We start from the raw sequence: 17,424 nt of genomic DNA, 5'->3' as shown, positions 1-17,424 counted from the left end.
GCTCCTGATTTTGCCTTCCAAAACTGCATCAAGAAACCTGAACGTGTGGCCACACCCTTAGATTGACCTGCTAAAAATCTAATTTTTATTGCTAATTTTTGTAAAAATCTTTCAACATTAGACATACAAGAAAATTAGAGAAATGTATTTAATGTAATATTTGTGGAATGTTTATGTAAAATCCACTGAATCCCATTAAAGCAAATTACAATGAATCATTCATATTTCATTTTTATTCCACTTAGCAAATTAAATAAATGGCCATTAATAAATTTGCACATACCTGACAGCAATGAAGCGCACGACCCATTCACTCACGCAAATAACAAGTGCTTGCACTGAGAATTGGATTTTATCTGTCCAGGAATTGTGAGTGAATGTTAGAGAAAACCTCCATATAGAAGCTCTCCGTCTCCCGTGTTATTCTCTTAAGCAGTCATGCAGCACTGTCAAGCCATGCGCCACCCCCAGAGCGTCTGGCTGTTTACTACAAATAATGAGCAAGCACAAGGCTTTCAATTTGGCATTTCATTTGTATTAAGGGGGAGGGGGAGCAATCTGCAAGAACATATGAAATATGAAAGAGGGAAAATGGATGGAAGGCGTTTTGGCGGGATGAAAGAGCTGGAACATAGCAGTTAGGTAACAATGGTAATCCCGGAGGGCATGAAAATACATCAGTGTGCTCTCTGGTTGCTGAACTAGCAGCTAATGTGTTAACTATAAGGATGCCATTCAGCCAGCCCTGTATCTCTCAATTCCAGTATACACAGTAGTGTAAAAAACAGATCCGATTTTTTTTTTTTTTAAGGGCTTCAAATGGTGTAAAGCAATAAAATAAGTAATACTCACCTTACCAATCTCCGCCACTCCATTCTGACAGTCTCTATTACCTAGGATTTGAAAAAAGGAGGGAGGACAGCACACCTAGTTTAGTGAGCGATGGGTGCACGTCTCCAGGGGAGCATTGATCAGATGATCCGGAAAAATGGATGGAGAAAGCACGTCCTCAAGTGAAGATTTATTTCAGATGCAACGTTTCGGCTTTAGAGCCTTTTTCAAGTATGCTTAAACAAGACTCTATAGCCGAAACGTTGCATCTGGAATAAATCTTCACTTGAGGACGTGCGGTCTCCATCCATCTCTACGGGTCTCTATTACCTAGTCATTCATGCAGGAATTGACCACTCAGGTTGTTGATGCAGCCAGTAATTAGCTAAGAAGTAATTTCCTGTGTGTCATGCCAAACAATAAGGGCTGTTTCATACGAGCGAGTCCATTGCGGGAATCACGTTCCGTGTGTGAGTGTGATCCTCCGCTCTGGACTTGCAGGGGCGCACGGCATTATACTGATTTATAATGCTGTGTGTCTCTGCATGGCCTTTCTGCCACAGAATCACAGTGACATAAAGCTGTCAGTATGATTATGTAGAAATAAGGTCAAGCAGAGACACACAGCATTATAAATCATGATAATGTCGTGCGCTCCTGCAAGTCCAGAGCGGAGGATCACACTCACACACGGAGCGTGATTCCCGCAATGGACTCGCTCGTGTGAAACAGCCCTAAGACTTGGGGACCGAGAACCATCAGAACGGGAGTGGTGGGGAATTGATAAAGTCCTGACAACCCTTTTCAACATTTCTAGTCGGGTGGTTGTCATTTATTTGTTGTTAGGACAGCTGTGTGATAACCAAGGGAACACCATTACTGCTCCCACTCAGGTTGTCACCTATTATGCAATGACAAATGTCCTTCCATGTAGATACGTATATCACTATACCTAAAACTTTTGCCATTCTGTCTCCTGGACAGCTGCAGTATGAGACAATAAATCACAGTCATACAGTCTGTCACCCAGCTTTTCCAGACACAATAAAACATAGGAAACGAAAAGAGAATTTTTAACAATTTGGCTGAGCATCTATTTAAGGCTACTTTCACACTAGCGTTGTTTGAATCCGGCGTTCAATTCCATCGCCGGTACTGCCCGCCGGATCCGGAAAAACCTGTGAAAACTGATTACATTTAAATCCTGATCAGGATTTTGATCACAATGAAAAAAAGCATTGGAAAAAACGGATCCGCCATTTATGGACTTTAATTTTTTTTCAAATTTTTCGGGTTTAACATGCAAAAGCCGGATCCGTTTTTGACGGAACACACGGCGCCGGACTAGGCGTTAATGCAAGTCAATGGGAAAAAGGCCGGATCCGGCGTTTAGCCCAAGTGTTCCGTATTTTTGGCCGGAGGTAAAAATACAACATGCTACGGTTTTCTGAAAAGCCTGATCAGTCAAAAAGACTGAACTGAAGACATCCTGATGCATCCTGAATGGATTTCTCTCCATTCAGAATGCATTAGGATAAAACTGATCAGTTCTTTTCCGGCTTTGAGCCCCTAGGACGGAACTCAGCGCCGGAAAAGAAAAACGCTAGTGTAAAAGTAGCCTAAGTCTTAGGGGGTCACTTATGAAATCATATGTCAGTTTTGTGGCATAAAAAAGTGACATTTCCATGGCAACTGCTACATTTTGCGAGATTTCGTGATCCTCGCCACTTTTCACTGTGGTCTATGGCTCATTTACTATGCAAAAGTCGCAACTCACACCAGGAAACCCCCTGGTCTACTTTTACACCTAAAGGTGTAAACCACATTGCACTTATGCCACATATATTATTAAGGTGGACCAGGCACACAAAGCAAAGCCAGACTTAGGGACCACACGTCCGCAAAATGGGTCCGCATCCGTTCCGCAATTTTGCTGAACAGGTGCGGACCCATTCATTTTCAATGGGGCCGAAATGTGCTGTCCGCATCCGCATTTGCGGATCCGCACTTCCTTTCCGCAGAAAAATAGAACATGTCCTATTCTTGTCCGCAATTGCGGACAGGAAAAGGCATTTTCTATGAGAGTGCCTGCGATGTGCGATCCGCAATTTGTGGATCCGCAAAACACATACGGACGTGTGAATGAACCCTTAAAGCGGTCATAAAAACAATCTTAAATGATAAATGACCTCTTTAAATTTATTTGTGATATTGATTTTACATGAAAATATTAAAGTGAGAACAGTTATTCATAGTGAGTAAGGATCAGTCTCATAGAAAATGTTCCCTTCGCGGCAAATTAAAGCCATAACACATCCTATTAGAGTCACATATAAAATGCCTGTTCACACTATGATTATTTTGGAATAAATTCTTTATTCTACTTCATATAAACTCAGGATCACGTTATCCCCAGTCCGGCATTTTACACAATACGCTATTGCACCAGCGATACCACATTTTCCTTCTATTAGTTTCCAGAATACACATAAACCCGAATAAATTGTAAACCTAACGGTCTGTGGCACCACCAATTGTTCCAGCCAAAATGATCATATAATTTTACAGCTTATTAATGTAATATTAAACGAGGTAAGGGTATCACAAATTGCCCATATTACCACAAATTAACATTGTTTTTTTGCACTGTCCATTTTCCATCCTGTTTCCCATGTCTTTCCCGCCTCTCAAGCCCTGGATCCTAATTTAAGATCCCCATGTGTGCATGTGTTTCCTCTGGGTACTCCTCCAAACATATACTCCTAGGCCCTGATTTATCAGAACTGGGGTAAATGAAGACAGGCTTAGTTGCCCATAGCAACCAATCAGATTCCATCTTTCATTTTGCAGAGCTCCTTTGGAAAATGAAAGAAGGAATCTGATTGGGTGCTATGGGATTTCCTTTACATTGGTTTTGATAAATCCGGGTCATAGGATATTTAGTTTTCTATGAAAAGCTGCATGTGCTTCAGAAAGTAAAATTTTCAAGGATCTGTTTTAGAGCACATTATACAAAAGCTATTATTGGCCCCTGAATTCTTATTAGATTAATCCATGGTGTGACTTAGCAGCATCATTTCTTGCTAGCTGAACTGTAATTATAATAATACATATTGAAGAGTAATGGGTCTACGGCACGTAAGATATGGAAATATAGCATCACCTTAAATGGGATGTCTCACTTCAGCAAATGGCATTTATCATGTAGAGAAAGTTAATACAAGGCACTCACTAATGTATTGTGATTGTCCATATTGTCTCCTTTGCTGGCTGGATTCATTTTTCCATCAAACTATATACTGCTCGTTTCCATGGTTACGACCACCCTGCAATCCATCAGTAGTGGTTGTTCTTGCACACTATAGGAAAACAGTGCTGTCCTCTCTGGTTGCCTTGACCGTGGAAGTGCACATAGACTGGTGCTTTTTCCTATAGTTTACAAGCATCACCACTGCTGGATTGCAGGGTGGTCTTAACCATGGAAACGGGCAGTGTATAATGTAATGGAAAAATGAATCAAGCCAGAAAAGGAGACAATATGGACAATCACAATACATTAGTAAGTGCCTTGTATTAACTTTCTCTACATGATAAATGCCACTAACTGAAGCGAGACAACCTCTTTCACTTCATTTTTTTAAAGCAAAAATACTACATTAAAGTCACAGGATTGAAATCTATAAAAATAAATAAATGTCCCCTGAGCCTCAAAAAGAGAATAAAATACATAGAAAAATAAATAAAAGGGATGAGAGCTCTCATTTCTCTTGGATATTACTGAAAGAACAAAGTAATAAAAAACGGCAGTGGTCCTGTGAGGAATGTCCTTAGTATAATTCAATATTCCACAAATGTACTACAACCTTGAAAGGAAAGTCACTTAGCATTGTTCACTAATTGCACCGAGCGTTTGGCTTCACAAGATTTATTTAACAGTGAAGACTAGGCCAGAGATGCAGCTATTGAGAAAGCCATAAAAACATTAAAGACTGTGATAGGCAATTCTCTCATTGAGCTGTGATGTCGGATTATGTGGCGTCCATCCCACCACCTGTTGTGGTACTATACTTCCCAGCATTTTCTTTAAGCCCCTTAATGGGATCTGCAACTTCACATTGTTTTATAGCCTTCTGCAGTATTGAAAATGCCTCAATTTGCAAATGTTACTCCTAAGGCAACCATCAGTGAAAAACTCATCGCATCCGCACTTGCTTGCGGATGCGATGCGCTTTTCACGCAGCCCTATTCACTTCTATGCGGCCTGCGTTGCATGAAAAACGCAGAATATAGAACATGCTGCGATGTTCACGCAATGCACAAGTGATGCGTGTAAAACAACGCTCATGTACACAGACCCATTGAAATGAATGGGTCCGGATTCAGTGCGGGCGCAATGCGTTCGCATCACGCATTGCACCATACGACAAGAATAATCTTTCAGTTTCTTCCATTCAAATATACTGCACCTGCCATCTATATAGTAACTGTTGGGTGTTTAGCACAAGTGTAGTGTGTTTGAATGGAGGATGGTGAGTGATTGTACGACAACTGGCTTTACAGATAGTGTTGAGCGCAAATATTCGAATAGCGAATATTAATCGTGAATATCGCAACTTCATAAATTTGAATATAGTGCTATATATTCGCTATATCGAATATTCGTCATTTTTTAACAGCGACTTAAGCAGGAAGGAATCATGTTTTCATATGGAAAAAAAAGATGAATATTCAAAATAACTAATATATTAGCTATATTGCTATAACTTATTCGTCATATTCTAAAACAAGAATATATAGCAATATAGCAAATTTTCGTAAAATACAAATAACGAAGATAACGAATATAGCGCTATATTTTCTATATTCGTTAATTCTAGCAAGCCAATAGGAAAGTTGCCTACAGCTCTAAGTTGGATTCGCAATGCGAGAATATTACTTTGACTATTTTTTGCAATAAATAGAATACTGAGTCATTATTCCATTTATTGCAAAAAATAGGCAAAGTAATATTCTCGCATTGCGAATCCAACTTAGAGCTGTCCATAGGCAACTTTCCTATTGGCTTGCTAGAATTAACGAATATAGAGAGTATAGCGCTATATTCGTTATCTTCGTTAATTCTAGATAGCCAACCATTAGGAAAGTTGCCTTATACAGTTAAACTCGCAATACAATAGTTATGAGCGGGAGGTGCCATATTCGATTTCGCGATATTTCGTGAATATTCGAATGAATATTCGTCTTATATTTGTCAAAATCGAATATTCGTCATTATTCTATTTATCGCGAATAATATGCGATTTAATTATTCGCGATAAATAGATATAATGACGAATATTCGATTTAGACGAATATAAGACGAATATTCATTCGAAATTGCGAAATCGAATATGGCATCTCCCGGTCATCACTATTTATAGACTGACCTGGTATACAGATTTTCAAAGGCGAAATTAGTGCTTGTAAAACTGTGCCTTAGGGGGTTCAAAAAGACTGTTCAACCGATCTCCAATACTATGGAGTCACTGCATCCTTGGGCAGTACATCTTCAAAACTCAATAGAGATAATCATATTGTACGTCTTGCCCTTACATTGTGCTTATGGTTTCGTTCTCCCATATTGGGGAGATTTTGAGGGTTAAAGTATAGGTTATGGTGTGGGATCGCCCTTTTAGGGTGGCTTTCCGCTTTAGGCAGGACAGCACATGACATGGTAGAATAAAGTTATAGACAATTTATGTAGTAATTAGTGACCCTCTGATCATTGTCCTGTTTTGTGTATGTCATATTGGAGTTTTACCCTCAGTGATTTGATAGATTAGTACTTCCAGATCCTAGGTAAGCACGACCAGGTGGAGACCCAGGAGAAAAGGCAAATTACTCTCTTCCGGAAGAACTCCTGAGCCTGTGCAGTATATATTCACAGCTGGTGCATAAAGTATATCTCAGGATCTTTAAAGAACAAATTCTACTGCAGAATCACATCAATGAGGAAAAAAAATCATTTTGCTGTCAAATATCCTCCTATTTATGAATAGCTGCATCAGACACGTGGCTATAGGGGTGCAGAGGTAGCAGCCATACTGTACCTGAGCCCATATGTCTCCCTGTCATTATTGTTGCGGTAGGTGGTAGCCCTGTTACATACTTGGAATTAGAGCAGGGGATCTTCAAGTAATAACTATTGGTTGAATGGTGTTTGTATATACAGTAGTGATATGGACATTGCAGAGATTTAATAGATTTCAAATTCCAATCTTTGCTAAAATAATTCTACAATATATCAATGTAATAAAAGGCTGATACCCATACGGTAAGTTGTACAGTGGCCGAATATGGCAGTACACAGTAAGTACACATAAAGCTACTTTCACACTAGTGTTTTTGCTGGATCCGGCAGGGTTCAGCAAAAACGCTTCCTTTACTGATATTACAACCATCTGCATCCGTTATGAACGGATCCGGTTGTATTATCTTTAACATTGCCAAGACAGATCTGTCATGAACTCCATTAAAAATCAATGGGGGACGGATCCGTTTTCTATTGTGTCAGTTTGTGTCAGAAAAAACGGATCCGTTCACATTGACTTGCATTGCGGGTCAGGACGGATCCGTCTTGCTCCGCATCCCATGATGGAAAGAAAACCGGTTTGCTCTCCGGTATGGGAACACAACCAAACGGAACAGAATGCATTTTAGAGCATTACGTTCTGCTCAGTTACGTTTTGTCTTCTTTGACAATGAATGGGGACAAAACGGAAGCAGCAATGTGAATTACCACTACTGTATGTAAAAAATTGGACAAAAAATTAGGTAAACGTTTTACCAGTGTTAGTTACTTCATACGATAGATCAATCTAATGAAGAATTCCTGTGGAATGTACCTTAAAGGGAACCTGTCACCATAAAATGCGACATATTCTGCAGGCAGCATATTATAGAGCAGGAGGAGCTGAGCAGATTGATGTAAAGTTTTATGGGAAAAGGTTCAGTAAAACTTGTATATTATTCATTTAAATTCCTGCTCATTCTGGATTTTGAAGTCAAGGAGACAGTTCTATCAGTGATTGACAGTAGGGATGAGTGAACCCGAACTGTATAGTTCGGATTCGTACCGAATTTTGGGGTGTCCGTGACACGGACCCGAACCCGAACATTTTCCTAAAAGTCCGGGTTCGGCGCTTTCTTGGCGCTTTTTGAAAGGCTGCAAAGCAGCCAATCAACAAGCGTCATACTACTTGCCCCAAGAGGCCATCACAGCCATGCCTACTATTGGCATGGCTGTGATTGGCCAGTGCAGCATGTGACCCAGCCTCTATATAAGCTTGGGTCACGTAGCGCTGCACGTCACTCTGCTGATTCAAGCATAGGGAGAGGTTGCTGCTGCGACGTTAGGGCGAGATTAGGCAGATTAACTCCTCCAAAAGACTTCATTCTGTGATCGATCTGCAGCTGTGGATCATTGAAGTGCTAATATCGACTTGCTTACTTTTTTGAGGCTGCCCAGAGCGTTTTTAGATCACTTTTTTCTGGGGTGATCGGCGGCCATTTTGTGACTTGTGGTGCGCCAGCACAAGCTATCACCAAGTGTATTTAACCATCAATAGTGTGGTTATTTTGTGCTATATCCTACATCAGCTGCAGGCTGAGCCTGTGTCACCGAAGTGCATTTAACCATCAACAGTCTGGTTATTTTTTGGCCATATACTACATCAGCTGCAGGCGGAGCCTGTGTCACCGAAGTGCATTTAACCATCAACAGTCTGATTATTTTTTGGCCATATACTACATCTGGTGCAGGCTGAGCCTGTGTCACCCAAGTGCATTTAACCATCAACAGTCTGGTTATTTTTTGGCCATATACTACATCAGCTGCAGGCTGAGCCTGTGTCACTGAAGTGCATTTAACCATCAACAGTCTGGTTATTTTTTGGCCATATACTACATCTGGTGCAGGCTGAGCCTGTGTCACCCAAGTGCATTTAACCATCAATAGTGTGGTTATTTTTTGGCCATATACTACATCAGGGGCAAGTTGAGCCTGTCACCCAGCGCCTAAAAAATAGACCTGACATTTCTATTCAACCAAATCTGTACTGTTTTAGCTGGTCAAGTTATTTGTAGTGACCGTAAAAGCACACTTTTTGTTCTGGGTTGAAAAACTATTCCCAAATTTGCCATTCTCAAAATAACTAGTTTCTGGTATATGCAGCCTACTTGAAATCTATCCCAAAAAGGATATCTTACATTGAAGGTGCTGATAGTGTCATTCATAAAAACCTAAGACACACGCTACCAAGCAGATAGAAGTCTGATTCTGTGATTAAACCTATACCTGTCACACAGCGCAAAAAGAAAACCAGGCCTGACATTTCTATTCAACCAAATCTGTACTGTTTTAGCTGGTCAAGTTATTTGTAGTGACCGTAAAAGCACACTTTTTGTTAAGGGTTGAAAAACTATTCCCATATTTGCCATTCTCAAAATAACTAGTTTCTGGTATATGAGGCCTACTTGAAATCTATCCCAAAAAGGATATCTTACATTGAAGGTGCTGATAGTGTCATTCAGAAAAACCTAAGACACACGCTACCGTGCAGATAGAAGTCTAATTCTGTGATTAAACCTATACCTGTCACACAGCGCAAAAAAAAAACAGGCCTGACATTTCTATTCAACCAAATCTGTACTGTTTTAGCTGGTCAAGTTATTTGTAGTGACCGTAAAAGCACACTTTTTGTTCTGGGTTGAAAAACTATTCCCAAATTTGCCATTCTCAAAATTGTGGTGAACGGGAACAATGAGGAAAATATCTAATAAGGGACGCGTACGCGGACATGGTCGTGGTGGTGTTAGTGGATCCTCTGGTGCTGGGAGAGGACGTGGCCGTTCTGCCACAGCCACACGTCCTAGTGAACCAACTACCTCAGGTCCCAGTAGCCAGCAGAATTTACAGCGATATTTGGTGGGGCCCAATGCCGTTCTAAGGATGGTAAGGCCTGAGCAGGTACAGGCATTAGTCAATTGGGTGGCCGACAGTGGATTCAGCACGTTCACATTATCTCCCACCCAGTCTTCTGCAGAAAGCGCACAGATGGTGCATGAAAACCAAGCCCATCAGTCTGTCACATCACCCCCATGCATATCAGGGAAACTGTCTGAGCCTCAAGTTATGCAGCAGTCTCTTATGCTGTTTGAAGACTCTGCTGCCAGGGTTTCCCAAGGGCATCCACCTAGCCCTTCCCCAGGGGTGGAAGAGATAGAATGCACTAACGCACAACCACTTATTTTTCCTGATGATGAGGACATGGGAATACCACCTCAGCACGTCTCTGATGATGACGAAACACAGGTGCCAACTGCTGCGTCTTTCTGCAGTGTGCAGACTGAACAGGAGGTAAGGGATCAAGACTGGGTGGAAGACGATGCCGGGGACGATGAGGTCCTAGACCCCACATGGAATGAAGGTCGTGCCACTGACTTTCACAGTTCGGAGGAAGAGGCAGTGGTGAGACCGAGCCAACAGCGTAGCAAAAGAGGGAGCAGTGGGCAAAATCAGAACACCCGCCGCCAAGAGACTCCGCCTACTACTGACCGCCGCCATCTGGGACCGAGCACCCCAAAGGCAGCTTCAAGGAGTTCCCTGGCATGGCACTTCTTCAAACAATGTGCTGACGACAAGACCCGAGTGGTTTGCACGCTGTGCCATCAGAGACTGAAGCGAGGCATTAACGTTCTGAACCTTAGCACAACCTGCATGACCAGGCACCTGCATGCAAAGCATGAACTGCAGTGGAGTAAACACCTTAAAAACAAGGAAGTCACTCAGGCTCCCCCTGCTACCTCTTCTGCTGCTGCCGCCTCGGCCTCTTCTGCTGCTGCCGCCGCCTCGGCCTCTTCCTCCGCCTCTGGAGGAACGTTGGCACCTGCCGCCCAGCAAACATGGGATGTACCACCAACACCACCACCTGCGTCACCAAGCATCTCAACCATGTCACACGGCAGCGTTCAGCTCTCCATCTCACAAACATTTGAGAGAAAGCGTAAATTCCCACCTAGCCACCCTCGATCCCTGGCCCTGAATGCCAGCATTTCTAAACTACTGGCCTATGAAATGCTGTCATTTAGGCTGGTGGACACACACAGCTTCAAACAGCTCATGTCGCTTGCTGTCCCACAGTATGTTGTTCCCAGCCGCCACTACTTCTCCAAGAGAGCCGTGCCTTCCCTGCACAACCAAGTGTCCGATAAAATCAAGTGTGCACTGCGCAACGCCATCTGTGGCAAGGTCCACCTAACCACAGATACGTGGACCAGTAAGCACGGCCAGGGACGCTATATCTCCCTAACTGCACACTGGGTAAATGTAGTGGCGGCTGGGCCCCAGGCGGAGAGCTGTTTGGCGCACGTCCTTCCGCCGCCAAGGATCGCAGGGCAACATTCTTTGCCTCCTGTCTCCTCCTCCTCCTACTCAGCTTCCTCCTCCTCTTCTTCCACCTGCTCATCCAGTCAGCCACACACCTTCACCACCAACTTCAGCACAGCCCGGGGTAAACGTCAGCAGGCCGTTCTGAAACTCATATGTTTGGGGGACAGGCCCCACACCGCACAGGAGTTGTGGGGGGGGGGGGTATAGAACAACAGACCGACGAGTGGTTGCTGCCGGTGAGCCTCAAGCCCGGCCTGGTGGTGTGCGATAATGGGCGAAATCTCGTTGCAGCTCTGGGACTAGCCGGTTTGACGCACATCCCTTGCCTGGCGCATGTGCTGAATTTGGTGGTGCAGAAGTTCATTCGCAACTACCCCGACATGTCAGAGCTGCTGCATAAAGTGCGGGCCGTCTGTTCGCGCTTCCGGCGTTCACACCCTGCCGCTGCTCGCCTGTCTGCGCTACAGCGTAACTTCGGCCATCCCGCTCACCGCTTCATATGCGACGAACTCCACCTTGCATATGCTAGACAGACTGTGCGAGCAGCAGCAGGCCATAGTGGAGTTTCAGCTGCAGCACGCACGGATCAGTCGCACTGCGGATCAGCCCCACTTCACCACCAATGACTGGGCCTCCATGCGAGACCTGTGTGCCCTGTTGCGCTGTTTCGAGTACTCCACCAACATGGCCAGTGGCGATGACGCCGTTATCAGCGTTACAATACCACTTCTATGTCTCCTTGAGAAAACACTTAGGGCGATGATGGAAGAGGAGGTGGCCCAGGAGGAAGAGGAGGAAGAGGGGTCATTTTTAGCACTTTCAGGCCAGTCTCTTCGAAGTGACTCAGAGGGAGGTTTTTTGCAACACCAGAGGCCAGATACAAATGTGGCCAGACAGGGCCCACTACTGGAGGACGAGGAGGACGAGGATGAGGAGGAGAAGGATGAGGATGAAGCATGTTCACAGCGGGAAGGCACCCAAAGCAGCTCGGGCCCATCACTGGTGCGTGGCTGGGGGGAAACACAGGACGATGACGATACGCCTCCCACAGAGGACAGCTTGTCCTTACCTCTGGGCAGCCTGGCACACATGAGCGACTACATGCTGCAGTGCCTGCGCAACGACAGCAGAGTTGCCCACATTTTAACGTGTGCGGACTACTGGGTTGCCACCCTGCTGGATCCCCGGTACAAAGACAATGTGCCCACCTTACTTCCTACACTGGAGCGTGATAGAAAGATGCGCGAGTACAAGCGCACGTTGGTAGACGCGCTACTGAGAGCATTCCCAAATGTCACAGGGGAACCAGTGGAAGCCCAAGGCGAAGGCAGAGGAGGAGCAAGAGGTCGCCAACGCAGCTGTGTCACGGCCAGCTCCTCTGAGGGCAGGGTTAGCATGGCAGAGATGTGGAAAAGTTTTGTCAACACGCCACAGCTAACTGCACCACCACCTGATACGGAACGTGTTAGCAGAAGGCAACATTTCACTAACATGGTGGAACAGTACCTGTGCACACCCCTCCACGTACTGACTGATGGTTCGGCCCCATTCAACTTCTGGGTCTCCAAATTGTCCACGTGGCCAGAGCTAGCCTTTTATGCCTTGGAGGTGCTGGCCTGCCCGGCGGCCAGCGTTTTGTCTGAACGTGTATTCAGCACGGCAGGGGGCGTCATTACAGACAAACGGAGCCGCCTGTCTACAGCCAATGTGGACAAGCTGACGTTCATAAAAATGAACCAGGCATGGATCCCACAGGACCTGTCCATCCCTTGTGCAGATTAGATATTAACTACCTCCCCTTAACAATATATTATTCTACTCCAGGGCACTTCCTCATTCAATACTATTTTTATTTTCATTTTACCATTATATTGCGGGGCAACCCAAGGTTGAATGAACCTCTCCTCTGTCTGGGTGCCGGGGCCTAAATGTGTGACAGTGGCCTGTTCCAGTGGTGGGTGACGTGAAGCCTGATTCTCTGATATGACATGAAGACTGATTCTGCGCTGACATAAGGCCAGATTCTCTGTTACGGGACCTCTCTCCTCTGCCTGGGTGCCTGGGCCTAAATATGTGACAGTGGCCTGTTCCAGTGGTGGGTGACGTGAAGCCTGATTCTCTGCTATGACATGAAGACTGATTCTGCGCTGACATAAGGCCAGATTCTCTGTTACGGGACCTCTCTCCTCTGTCTGGGTCCCGGGGCCTAAATGTGTGACAGTGGCCTGTTCCAGTGGTGGGTGACGTGAAGCCTGATTCTCTGCTATGACATGAAGACAGATTCTGTGCTGACATAAGGCCAGATTCTCTGTTACGGGACCTCTCTCCTCTGCCTGGGTGCCTGGGCCTAAATATGTGACAGTGGCCTGTTCCAGTGGTGGGTGACGTGATGCCTGATTCTCTGCTATGACATGAAGACTGATTCTGCGCTGACATAAGGCCAGATTCTCTGTTACGGGACCTCTCTCCTCTGCCTGGGTGCCTGGGCCTAAATATGTGACAGTGGCCTGTTCCAGTGGTGGGTGACGTGAAGCCTGATTCTCTGCTATGACATGAAGACTGATTCTGCGCTGACATAAGGCCAGATTCTCTATTACGGGACCTCTCTCCTCTGCCTGGGTGCCTGGGCCTAAATATGTGACAGTGGCCTGTTGCAGTGGTGGGTGACGTGATGCCTGATTCTCTGCTATGACATGAAGACTGATTCTGCGCTGACATAAGGCCAGATTCTCTGTTACGGGACCTCTCTCCTCTGCCTGGGTGCCTGGGCCTAAATATGTGACAGTGGCCTGTTCCAGTGGTGGGTGACGTGATGCCTGATTCTCTGCTATGACATGAAGACTGATTCTCCGCTGACATAAGGCCAGATTCTCTGTTACGGGACCTCTCTCCTCTGCCTGGGTGCCTGGGCCTAAATATGTGACAGTGGCCTGTTCTAGTGGTGGGTGACGTGAAGCCTGATTCTCTGCTATGACATGAAGACTGATTCTGCGCTGACATAAGGCCAGATTCTCTGTTACGGGACCTCTCTCCTCTGCCTGGGTGCCTGGGCCTAAATATGTGACAGTGGCCTGTTGCAGTGGTGGGTGACGTGATGCCTGATTCTCTGCTATGACATGAAGACTGATTCTCCGCTGACATAAGGCCAGATTCTCTGTTACGGGACCTCTCTCCTCTGCCTGGGTGCCTGGGCCTAAATATGTGACAGTGGCCTGTTCTAGTGGTGGGTGACGTGAAGCCTGATTCTCTGCTATGACATGAAGACTGATTCTGCGCTGACATAAGGCCAGATTCTCTGTTACGGGACCTCTCTCCTCTGCCTGGGTGCCTGGGCCTAAATGTGTGACAGTGGCCTGTTCCAGTGGTGGGTGACGTGAAGCCTGATTCTCTGCTATGACATAAAGACAGATTCTGTGCTGACATAAGGCCAGATTCTCTGTTACGGGACCTCTCTCCTCTGCCTGGGTGCCTGGGCCTAAATGTGTGACAGTGGCCTGTTTCAGTGGTGGGTGACGTGAAGCCTGATTCTCTGCTATGACATGAAGACAGATTCTGTGCTGACATAAGGCCAGATTCTCTGTTACGGGACCTCTCTCCTCTGTCTGGGTGCCGGGGCCTAAATATGTGACAGTGGCCTGTTCCAGTGGTGGGTGACATGAAGCCAGATTCTCTGCTATGGCATGAAGAGACTGATTCTCTGCTGACATGAAGCCAGATTCTTTGCTATGGCATGAAGAGACTGATTCTCTGCTGACGTGAAGCCAGATTCTCTGCTATGGGACCTCTGTCCAATTGATATTGGGTCATTTTTATTTTTTTAATTTTTATTTTAATTCATTTCCCTATCCACATTTATTTGCAGGGGATTTACCTACATGTTGCTGCCTTTTGCAGCCCTCTAGCTCTTTCCTGGGCTGTTTTACAGCCTTTTTAGTGCCGAAAAGTTCGGGTCCCCATTGACTTCAATGGGGTTCGGGACGAAGTTCGGTTCGGGTTCGGATCCCGAACCCGAACATTTCCGGGAAGTTCGGCCGAACTTCTCGAACCCGAACATCCAGGTGTTCGCTCAACTCTAATTGACAGCTATCTCTGAGGAAGGCTGTCAGTCACTGATAGGACCGTCTCCTTGACTTCAAAGTCTTTTCCTACAAAACTATATATGAATATGCTCAGCTCTTCCTGCTCTATAACAGGCCACCTTCAGCTTCTACGTGACAGGTTCCCTTAAATGGGCAGCTAAATTGTTTGTATACACCAATAGCAATCGATATGCTACTGATCTGTCCCAGATCCATCAACATGTGCTGCCTCTCTCCCTTTCACTGGCCAGCTCTATCTCTCCTCCTGCTTATCAAGTTTGCCATAGCAACCCAGTGTGCACTGATGGTGTCAACCCATTATATGAACCCAGTTTGGGCAGCGAGATGCTGCCAGATTATTTAAGTTAATAGTCTGTATCCCTGTACTCCAATATCCTAACTGCACCACTACTTTGCCACACCGGTTTCCAGATAACTCTGCAACACCCATAATCCCAGTTAACACTGCTACAAAACTTCTACATCTGTCTCCAGTTAACTCTGCTACAGCTCTGCTACACTAACTCTGCTACATCAGTCTTCTGTTTAGTTCTGCTGCATTGGGCTAACAGCTCTGCTACACTCGTTCTCAAGCTCTGCTACATTAGATCTCCAGTTCTGCTACACCAGTTCCCCAGCTATGCTACACCAATCCTCTTGTTCTGCTCACCCTGTGCCACCTATCAGGATCTGCTCTACCAGACAAGAGTGTTAGCAGATCCACCACACCAATGGAGAACAAAACACCATAGAGATGTAACAAAGGAAATGTAGAGATATATTTTAAAGGGCTGGCCTACGAACATTTATCACCTATCCATAGACAATGAACCCTCCTGTGCTCACCCATCTTTATACCCATTACTGACTACAAACAATGGTCTAAATAAAAAATTGTAATTCAGACTCACAGTAAAAAACAAATCGCTTCCGCTCTATTCATTTTGTGTTTTCTTTACTCAACAGTAAATTTTAGTGCTGGGCACAGATGCTAGGGGTGCTGGTAGAAAAGAGTGATCTGTAACAGTAGGCAATTAAAAATAAAATCAAAAAATTTAAGCTGACCTACCTCTATTGCAGATATATATCAGCAGATTTGTATCCACTATTAATGTATGATACACATTAAGAGTTAAATATTGGAAACATTGAGTGATAATAGCTGCTTGGCTGTATAGTGCGGACAGGAAGCATATTTATATATAGGGAGGAATATTCCCTGTAACATGTATGCGGCACCTTCATGTTATAAGGATTTCAAACAAAATGTGATAATTAAGCATTGCCTTCAATAATCATATTTACCGCCTAATGACTGCCTCTTGCTTTCGTCGTTTTTCCTTTTTTTCTTTCAAATAAGCCAAATTTGCTTCATTCCTCAGACGATCATTTTCCCGAGCAATGTCTGAAGCATTCTGTATTACCAAGCCATCATAGGCCTTAAGTCCCATATCTTCAATATAATGGAGAAATGTGTCCAAAGTATTGTCCTCCTGTTTTGTACTCATCATCTTGCAGTAGATAATTTAAAACAGTTACGTTGCCCTGTAAATCAAGGAGAAAAGGTCATTTAAATGATCACATCCTTACACCTTCACTGCCCTATATGTCCCTTGTATTTATTGCATTTGCACAGGGTTAGCTTGTGCTCTTAAGCTGGCCATAAACATTCAATAAATATTGGGCAAATAATAATTTTGCTGACTTTCTCCCAACTCTCCCATTTACATACATGTTCAGTTCGGTCGAGCACATATGTGTTGTCAGCCAGAGAGGAGAGAGTAGAGAGTCACTGCCAAACACCTCTGGAGTCAGCTTATCTCCCGGGAGCACAAAAGAAGAGGGCAAAAAAATTCAGTTCGCCTGATCTTTCTCTCATCGGACATCATCTGTTGAGGGAGAGTTGGGAGCTTCCTCCATACACATTACATTGTTGACCAAACCAGCCACTCTCAGTGTGTTTGGCCAATAATACACTAATGGGGTTGTCCAGGATCTAGATATTGATGGCCTGTATACAGGCATGGACTGGCCCACAGGGGAACAGGTAAATCCCCAGGTGGGCACCTGATAAAGGTGGTCCCC

At 44.7% G+C, this 17,424-nt stretch overlaps 1 protein-coding gene across 1 annotated transcript in view; it reads right to left on the bottom strand.

The window, feature by feature from the left end:
• Positions 1 to 16,859, bottom strand: part of NYAP2 (neuronal tyrosine-phosphorylated phosphoinositide-3-kinase adaptor 2) — a 228,682-nt gene extending 211,823 nt beyond the window's left edge. Inside the window, exon 1 of the mRNA XM_040431045.1 lies at positions 16,645 to 16,859. Within this exon, the coding sequence (XP_040286979.1) occupies positions 16,645 to 16,850 (206 nt within the window). The 5' untranslated portion in view covers positions 16,851 to 16,859. The remainder of the gene's footprint in view (positions 1 to 16,644) is intronic.
• Between the last annotated feature and the right edge of the window lie 565 nt (positions 16,860 to 17,424).

This window comes from Bufo bufo, chromosome 4 (genome assembly GCF_905171765.1).
Source record: "Bufo bufo chromosome 4, aBufBuf1.1, whole genome shotgun sequence".
Taxonomy (NCBI): domain Eukaryota; kingdom Metazoa; phylum Chordata; class Amphibia; order Anura; family Bufonidae; genus Bufo; species Bufo bufo.
The sequence above is the reverse complement of the archived record's forward strand: the minus strand, read 5'-3'. Positions and strand labels throughout refer to the sequence as shown.